General features: G+C 42.7%; 1 protein-coding gene across 1 annotated transcript in view; it reads left to right on the top strand.

Annotated features, from left to right (window-relative positions):
* The first annotated feature begins 3,522 nt into the window (after positions 1-3,522).
* The window catches only part of LOC137327535 (mucin-22-like), a 28,193-nt gene continuing 21,329 nt past the window's right edge, over positions 3,523-10,386 (top strand). The window contains exon 1 of the mRNA XM_067993436.1: positions 3,523-3,581. Coding sequence (XP_067849537.1) covers positions 3,523-3,581 — 59 coding nt within the window. The remainder of the gene's footprint in view (positions 3,582-10,386) is intronic.

Raw genomic sequence — 10,386 nt, 5'->3', positions numbered from 1 at the left:
GCTTTTGAGAAGGTACCGCACAAGAGGCTTCTCCACAAGATTGAAGCCTCTGGTATTAGTGGTAACATATTGAGCTGGATTGAGAACTGGCCGGAAGGCCGGAGGCAGAAAGTAGTTACAGATGGATCTGGATCTGCTTGGAGACCGGTCACCAGTGGTGTCCCCCTGGGATCGGTGTTGGGACCGTTCCTCTTTACTATTTTTATTAATGATCGAGGTGTAGGTGTTGGGCAGATGATACTAAGATCTGTGCAAGTGCTTCAGGCAGATCTTGATGTGTTGGGGACTGGGCTCGTGACTGGCAAATGATGTTTAATTTGGAAAAGTACAGTGTTACGCATGTGGGTAGGGAGAATGCTGATCATACATACACCCTTCAGGGAAAAGTGTTAAAGAAGGGGGAGAAAGAAAGAGATCTGGGCGTTCTAGTGCGTAGATCTCTAAAGGTTTATGAACAATGCCATAAAGCAACAGGTAGAGCGAATAAGGTGTTGGGGTGCATTTATAGGGCAACTGACTATAAGACAAAGCATATTATTTTGTCCTTGTACAAGATCAAGGGTGCAGAGGAGGGCCACGAGACTAATTCCCAGCTTAAAGCATCTTAGTTATCAAGATAGGCTGAAAGAGCTGGGACACTTTTTTTTTATTCGTTCATGGGATGTGGGCGTTGCTGGCGAGGCAGGCATTTATTGCCCATCCCTAATTGCCCTTGAGAAGGTGGTGGTGAGCCACCTTCTTGAACCGCTGCAGTCCGTGTGGTGAAGGTTCTCCCACAGTGCTGTTAGGAAGGGAGTTCTAGAATTTTGACCCAGCGACGACGAAGGAACGGCAATATATTTCCAAGTCGGGATGGTGTGTGACTTGGAGGGGAACGTGCAGGTGGTGTTGTTCCCATGCGCCTGCTGCCCTTGTCCTTCTAGGTGGTAGAGGTCGCGGGTTTGGGAGGTGCTGTCGAAGAAGCCTTGGCGAGTTGCTGAAGTGCATCCTGTGGATGGTACACGCTGCAGCCACAGTGCGCCGGTGGTGAAGGGAGTGAATGTTTAGGGTGGTGGATGGGGTGCCAATCAAGTGGGCTGCTTTGTCCTGGATGGTGTCGAGCTTCTTGAGTATTGTTGGAGCTGCACTCATCCAGGCAATTGGAGAGTATTCCATCACACTCCCGACTTGTGCCTCGTAGATGGGGGAAAGGCTTTGGGGAGTCAGGAGGTGAGTCACTCGCCACAAAATACCCAGCCTCTGACCTGCTCTTGTAGCCACAGTATTTATATGGCTGGTCCAGTTAAGTTTCTGGTCAATGGTGATCCCCCAGGATGTTGATGGTGGGGGATTCAGCGATGGTAATGCCGTTGAATGTCATGGGGAGGTGGTTAGACTCTCTCTTGTTGGAGATGGTCATGGCCATTGCACTTGTCTGATACGAATGTTACTTGCCACTTATCAACCCAAGCCTGAATGTTGTTCAGGCCTTGCTGCATGTGGGCTCGGACTGCTTCATTATCTGAGGGGTTGCGAATGGAACTGAACATTGTGCAGTCATCAGCGAACATCCCCATTTCTGACCTTATGATGGAGGGAAGGTCATTGATGAAGCAGCTGAAGATGGTTGGACCAAGGAGGAAATATTAAAAAGACATATAACATACACCTCACTAAAAATATACCTCGAATCCTATTATAACTAGCACTCTTTAAGAGTTACATTTCTACAGAAACTATTAGATACACCTTTTATAGGCTGCACCTCGCTTTAACGTTCACTGATATGGCATAACCTCTGACAAAACACTTACTGATATGACAAATAAAGAAACCTAAAATATCTATGGTGTCGCATGCCTCTCACTGTAACTCACTGAGGAACTCCTGCAGCAATGTCCTGGGGCTGAGATGATTGGCCTCCAACAACCACTACCATCTTCCTTTGTGCTAGGTATGACTCCAGCCACTGGAGAGTTTTCCCCCTGATTCCCATTGACTTCAATTTTACCAGGGCTCCTTGGTGCCACACTCGGTCAAATGCTGCCTTGATGTCAAGGGCAGTCACTCTCATCTCACCTCTGGAATTCAGCTCTTTTGTCCATGTTTGAACCAAGGCTGTAATGAGGTCTGGAGCCGAGTGGTCCTGGTGGAACCCAAACTGAGCATCGGTGAGCAGGTTATTGGTAAGTAAGTGCCGCTTGATAGCACTTTCGACGACACCTTCCATCGCTTTGCTGATGATTGAGAGTAGACTGATGGGGTGGTAATTGGCCGGATTGGATTTGTCCTACTTTTTGTGGACAGGACATACCTGGGCAATTTTCCACATTGTCGGGTAGATGCCAGTGTTGTAGCTGTACTGGAACAGTTTGGCTGGAGGCACAGCTAGTTCTGGAGCACAAGTCTTCAGCGCTACAGCCGGGATGTTTGTCGAGGCCCATAGCCTTTGCTGTATCCAGTGCACTCAGCCGTTTCTTGATATCACGTGGAGTGAATCGAATTGGCTGAAGGCTAGCTTCTGTGATGGTGGAGATATCGGGAGGAGGCCGAGATGGATCATCCACTCGGCACTTCTGGCTGAAGATGGTTGCAAACACTTCAGCCTTGTCTTTTGCCCTCACGTGCTGGACTCCGCCATCACTGAGGATGGGGATGTTCACGGAGTCTCCTCCTCCCGTTAATTGTTTCATTGTCCACCACCATTCACGACTGGATGTGGCAGGGCTGCACTGATGGGTGAGATAGGGTTCCCAACTCTGGTTGGACGTACTCCTGGAGGTTTCATCACATGACCTCTCACCTTCATCTGCCCCACCCCCACACTCCCGCCATTGGTCGCCCGACACGCCCATTCTGCCAGCGGCCAAATAGAAAGCAGGCAGACTCTTTGTTAACCGATTGGATGATTTTGACTGTCAGTAAAACAGCCTTTGTTTCCCATCTCCAATATTTTTATAACGAATAAACTAAAGTGCTCAAGAGAATGAAAAAACACACCATTTTTTTAATGGCACTATGATTCTTCTTCCTGGCGTTGCTTGTAGCAGTGAACTGGAGATTAATCTTAAATTCCTGGAGTCTCCAGGCGAATCCTGGAGGGTTGGCAACCCTAGGGGGAGAGTCCCGGCCTCCAGAGAAAAGCCTATCCCTCCACTAGTGAGCCAGGTTGGGCTAGTCAGTCATCAAGAGTGGCCTGGAGTACTTCGAACCTGCCTGGTTCAGGTATTGTATTGCCAATCCTCTTTTTTATTCGTTCATGGGATGTGGGCGTCGCTGGCCAGCATTTATTGCCCATCCCTAATTGCCCTTGAGGGCGTCACAGAGGGCGGTCTTGGTTCTGAGCTTCCATCACCAGGTGTGTCCACTTGACCTCACCTCGACCCCAAAGAGGTCTCACCTATGTTCTTACCTGCCCCCCCACCCCTCATCCCGAGGATAGACTGTACACTTCCTTCCCCATCTTAATGCATCAAACTAGCTGTTCATTTATGAACAGGAATTTTGTGCTTGCAAGCGGGAAATTCCCGCCAGCTTTAGAGCATGGCCTTGTCTCACTGGAAGTTAGTTTGTAGCAGTCGCCGCTTGGAATTTGAGGGCAGGTAAAGATCACAATCAACCATAAAGTGGGAAAAGCTGCAGCTTAGACTCAACAAACAATTCTGTCACCTCACTTGCGAATGTTACATAAAAATATGAATAAGTTAACAACAGACAGTGTCTGGAAAGAGGACGGAATGGTTGAGAAATGGTTAACCCGAGGACAAGAAGGAATGTGTGGGTTGGTGTGATGATGGATTATTCCAGCTCATTCTTCTGCTGCGTGAGAAGTGGTGAATTGAAAAAGAACAGTTTGTAGAGACTCTTCACATTGAAGCAAATGATTCAGTCCGTTGAAAACTTGCTTCAGTAGATTTAAGTTGCTGAATATTCCTTTTTGTAGCTGTCTTTCACTTCCCTCTCTAAATTCAATTTGTAATATTGTATATAGAAGATAGTGAGTCTTTATCTCACATTAAGGGAACGTGATTGATCGCTGCTTTAGTAATAACACAACATACCCTCAGATCCTATATCATGAGGCCTCTTTAACAAAACGTGTCTCTGTAACAGAAAGAGGGAGAATTGTGAGCAGGATTAATTATACAATAAACACTACCTCAATGAATTTAAGACAGTAATCTAATCTTGGAGGTGAGATGATGGAAAGAAAATGCTCTAACTCTGCTCCCATAGACTGCAAACCCCTCTATTGCCTTTACCTAGAATTTACAGCACAGGAACAGGCCATTCGGCCCAACTGGTCTATGCTAGTGTTTATGCTCCACACGAGCGTCCCCCCATCCCTCTATATCTCACCCTATCAGTATATCCTTCTATTCCTTCCTCCCTCATGTAGTTATCTATCGTCTCCATAAATGCATCCATGCTATTCGCCTCAACCACTCCATGTGGTAGTGAGTTCCACATTCTCACCACTCTCTGAGTAAAGAAGTTTCTCCTGAATTCCTTATTGGATTTATTAGTGACTGTCTTATATTCATTGCCTCTAGTTTTGGACTCCCCACAAGTGGAAACATCATCTTACGTCTACCCTATCGAACCCCTTCAGAATTTTAAAGACCTCTATGGGTCACCTCTCAGCCTTCTCTTTTTTACGGCCTTCTAATTGAATGAGAACATCAGAGAGCTGATTTTAGGAACTGCGAGCTACTGGCGGTTTTGCTGAGCTTTGCCCACCAGCCGGGCACATCAGGACATTGCGGGCACTGTGAACTGAAACTGAAAGTGAACAGACAATATCCCCGGCTGGTGGGTCAGACTGCCCGCCTGGAGCATGCCTTTATATAATCACTCTTCTTAGTCTTTCCATTACATGTGACGGCTGCAGCACGTTGGTGAAAGTCTGAATTTACAGGCTGTGTGAAATATGCTATCAGTTACCATACAGTTCTGAGAACACAGGTTAGCAGGAAGGTTTTCCAGAATTGCTCTGGGCTTTTACAGAAGGACTTGCATTTCTATAGCACCTTTCACAACCTCAGGACGTCCCAAAGCGCTTTACAGCCAATGAAGTACTTTTGAAGATAGTCACCGTTCTACTATAGGAAACACGGCAGCCAATTTGTGCACAGCAAGATCCCACAAACAGCAATGTGATAATGACCAGATAATCTGTTTTAGTGATGTTTGTTGAGGGATAAATATTAGCCCCAGGACACTGGGGAGAACTCCCCTGCTCTTCTTTGAACAGCGCCATGGGATCGTTTACATCCACCTGAGAGGGCACACGGGGCCTTGGTTTAACGTCACATCTGAAAGTCAGCACCATGAACAGTGCAGCACTCCCTCAATACTGCACTGGCGGTCGGCCTGGATTTTGTGCTCCAGTCTCTGGAGTTGATTGATGAAGCTTCGAAACATATGAATGAGGTTTAAAAGGATTTGTTACTAAAGCCAACAAGTGTCAGAAGGTCACTACAACCTCTGAAATAAGATCTGGCCAATTGTCCTGAGACACAAACAAGATTTAGTGAGAGAAGGGGATTGAAAATCTGAAACTGAAATCCTTGTCCTTGGAGCAGCTTTGATCATCGTTCGGAGGGTAACAGATGAAATCACAGAGTAGGGCTGAATGAAACTTACTTTACTGACTTTATTTACTGTGGTGATGTTATCAGCAGATTCGCTGGACACTTGTATTTTTTTTTAGCATCTCAAAAATCTGGTCCTGTTTCAGTGTCAGTCACTCCCCCTGGCACCACTCCTTTATCCTCATTCCATCAGGGCAAACACTGAGGAGGCTCTGATTCTGGGACCTGCTGTTGATCATCGAATAATTCTGGATTTCTTCAGCGTCTGAAGAGTTTTTGAATTGAATGTGTGCATTAGTTCACAAACCTGCAATAATCACTAACTGGCTCCTTGCCTGCAGCATTCCACCATGAGCAGTGTGGACAAGGTCACTGTTAAATAAATGAGCCCTTCCTTTGATACTATCCCCTTTGATTGGTCGAGGTATCCAATCATGTGTGGAGGATTCCATTTGAGGAATGGGGAGGAACGTGCCAGGACTGATGATAAAACGATTCTGATTGACAGCTTGGAGTTTACGTTCTTTTCAGTCTATTGCTGACACTATGGAACTGATGGCAGGCATAGATTAAACAAGTCAATTAACTTCTGATTTTATATCATTTAATAAGAACTGTTTAAATGTTTCTTTAAAATGTCCAAGGGCCAAATAGAGCCACAAAGGACCAGAACACCGTTTATAGAGTGCACACAGTATTTGATCACCATTTATAGAGTGCACACAGTATTTGATCACCATTTATAGAGTGTACACAGTATTTGATCACCATTTATAGAGTGCACACAGTATTTGATCACCATTTATAGAGTGTACACTGTATTTGATCACCATTTATAGAGTGCACACAGTATTGATCACCATTTATAAAGTGCACACAGTATTTGATCACCATTTATAGAGTGCACACTGTATTTGATCACCATTTATAGATTGCACACTGTATTTGATCACCATTTATAGAGTGCACACAGTATTTGATCACCATTTATAGAGTGCACACAGTATTTGATCACCATTTATAAAGTGCACACAGTATTTGATCACCATTTATAGAGTGCACACAGTATTTGATCACCATTTATAGAGTGTACACTGTATTTGATTACCATTTATAGAGTGCACACAGTATTGATCACCATTTATAGAGTGCACACTGTATTTGATCACCATTTATAGAGTGCACACAGTATTTGATCACCATTTATAGAGTGCACTCTGTATTTGATCACCATTTATAGAGTGCACTCTGTATTTGATCACCATTTATAGAGTGCACACAATATTTGATCACCATTTGTAGATTGCACACAGTATTTGATCACCATTTATAGAGTGCACACAGTATTTGACCACCATTTATAGAGTGCACACAGTATTTGATCACTATTTATAGAGCGCACACAGTATTTGATCACTATTTATAGAGTGCACACAGTATTTGATCACTATTTATGGAGTGCACACAGTATTTGATCACCATTTGTAGAGTGCACACAGTATTTGATCACTATTTATAGAGCGCACACAGTATTTGATCACTATTTATAGAGTGCACACAGTATTTGATCACCATTTATAGAGTGCACACAGTATTTGATCACTATTCATGGAGTGCACACAGTATTTGATCACCATTTATAGAGTGCACACAGTATTTGATCACTATTTATAGAGAGCACACAGTATTTGATCACCATTTATAGAGTGCACACAGTATTTGATCACTATATATAGAGTGCACACAGTATTTGATCACCATTTATAGAGTGCACACAGTATTTGATCACTATTTATAGAGTGCACACAGTATTTGATCACCATTTATAGAATGCACACAGTATTTGATCACCATTTGTAGATTGCACACAGTATTTGATCACTATTTATAGAGTGCACACAGTATTTGATCACCATTTATAGAGCGCACACAGTATTTGATCACTATTTATAGAGCGCACACAGTATTTGATCACCATTTATAGAGTGCACACAGTATTTGATCACTATTTATAGAGCGCACACAGTATTTGATCACTATTTATAGAGTGCACACAGTATTTGATCACTATTTATGGAGTGCACACAGTATTTGATCACCATTTGTAGAGTGCACACAGTATTTGATCACTATTTATGGAGCGCACACATTATTTGATCACTATTTATAGAGTGCACACAGTATTTGATCACCATTTATAGAGTGCACACAGTATTTGATCACCATTTATAGAGTGCACACAGTATTTGATCACCATTTGTAGAGTGCACACAGTATTTGATCACCATTTATAGAGTGCACACAGTATTTGACCACCATTTATAGAGTGCACACAATATTTGATCACCATTTGTAGATTGCACACAGTATTTGATCACCGTTTATAGAGTGCACTCTGTATTTGATCACCATTTATAGAGTACACACAGTACTTGATCACCATTTATAGAGTGCACACAATATTTGATCACCATTTGTAGATTGCACACTGTATTTGATCACCATTTATAGAGTGCACACAGTATTTGATCACCATTTATAGAGTGCACACAGTATTTCATCACCATTTATAGAGTGCACACAGTATTTGACCACCATTTATAGAGTGCACACAATATTTGATCACCATTTGTAGATTGCACACAGTATTTGATCACCATTTATAGATTGCACACAGTATTTGATCACCATTTATAGAGTGCACACAGTATTTGATCACCATTTATAGAGTGCACACAGTATTTGATCACCATTTATAGAGTGCACACTGTATTTGATCAGCATTTATAGAGTGCACTCAATTTTTAATCACCATTTATAGAGTGCACACAGTATTTGATCACCATTTGTAGAGTGCACACAGTATTTGATCACCATTTATAGAGTGCACACAGTATTTGACCACCATTTATAGAGTGCACACAGTATTTGATCACTATTTATAGAGCGCACACAGTATTTGATCACTATTTATAGAGTGCACACAGTATTTGATCACTATTTATGGAGTGCACACAGTATTTGATCACCATTTGTAGAGTGCACACAGTATTTGATCACTATTTATAGAGCGCACACAGTATTTGATCACTATTTATAGAGTGCACACAGTATTTGATCACCATTTATAGAGTGCACACAGTATTTGATCACTATTCATGGAGTGCACACAGTATTTGATCACCATTTATAGAGTGCACACAGTATTTGATCACTATTTATAGAGAGCACACAGTATTTGATCACCATTTATAGAGTGCACACAGTATTTGATCACTATATATAGAGTGCACACAGTATTTGATCACCATTTATAGAGTGCACACAGTATTTGATCACTATTTATAGAGTGCACACAGTATTTGATCACTATTTATAGAATGCACACAGTATTTGATCACTATTTATAGAGTGCACACAGTATTTGATCACCATTTATAGAGTGCACACTGTATTTGATCACTTTCTGTGGAGGGCACAAAGTATTTGATCACTCTCTGTTGAGAGCACAGTGTATTTGATCACTCTCTGTAGAGGGCACAGAGTATTTGATCACCCTCTCAAGAGGGCACACAGTATTTGAACTCTCTCTGTAGAGGCACAGAGTATTTGATCACTTTCTGTAGAGTGCAGAGTATTTGGTCACTTTCTATAGAGGGCACACAGTATTTGATCACTCTCTGTAGAGGCACAGAGTATTTGATCACTTTCTGTAGAGTGCAGAGTATTTGGTCACTTTCTATAGAGGGCACACAGTATTTGATCACTCTCTGTAGAGGGCACAGAGTATTTGATCACTCTCTGTAGAGGGCACAGAGTATTTGATCACTCTCTGTAGAGGGCACAGAGTATTTGATCACTTTCTGTAGAGGGCACAGAGTATTTGATCACTTTCTGTAGAGGGCACAGAGCATTTGATCACTTTCTGTAGAGGGCACAGAATATTTGATCACTTTCTGTAGAGGGCACACAGTATTTGATCACTCTCTGTCGAGGGCACAGAGTATTTGATCACTCTCTGTAGAGGGCACGGAGTATTTGATCACTCTCTGTAGAGGGCACAGAGTATTTGATCACTCTCTGTAGAGAGCACAGAGTATTTGATCACTCTCTGTAGAGGGCACAGAGTATTTGATCACTCTCTGTAGAGGGCACACAGTACTTGATCACTCTCTGTAGAGGGCACAGAGTATTAGATCACTCTCTGTAGAGGGCACAGAGTATTTGATCACTCTCTGTAGAGAGCACAGAGTATTTGATCACTCTCTGTAGAGGGCACAGAGTATTTGATCACTCCCTGTAGAGGGCACAGAGTATTTGATCACTCTCTGTAGAGGGCACAGAGTTTCGCAGCAGGCCCCATGTTGAAATAATCGTGCACAGGTCTGTCACTGACACCTGCATGAACTGCTGTCGAGTTTAGGATAAATTTGCTCGTGACACTCAGCAGAGCTAATTGAACAATTTTGCTGCTGGAGAGACAGCCTGTACTTGTCCTCCTGGAGCCTCTCACTCCTCACCTGCTGCTAACGGAGCCTTTGATCCAGTTCACAGTCAACTTTGATAGGAGTTAATGACCGACTACATTAGTGGAAAAAGTAACTGGTAAAGCTTTGATAAATGTGATTATAGAGCAAGAAACGCCACAGGATGCTGTAAATGATTAGTCTGAATTCTTGTGTAAAAAAGGACTGCATATTTTTACTGATTCTTTTGTAGGTTAAGTGTTTATAATGTTCAATGAATCTTAAACTAAAATAATAATTAAGAGTCATTTGCGCACACACGCAGATATCCGAAACACTGCAGCCTT

This window comes from Heptranchias perlo, chromosome 11 (genome assembly GCF_035084215.1).
Source record: "Heptranchias perlo isolate sHepPer1 chromosome 11, sHepPer1.hap1, whole genome shotgun sequence".
NCBI classification, from domain to species: domain Eukaryota; kingdom Metazoa; phylum Chordata; class Chondrichthyes; order Hexanchiformes; family Hexanchidae; genus Heptranchias; species Heptranchias perlo.
This window is presented reverse-complemented; position numbering and strand designations above follow the sequence as displayed.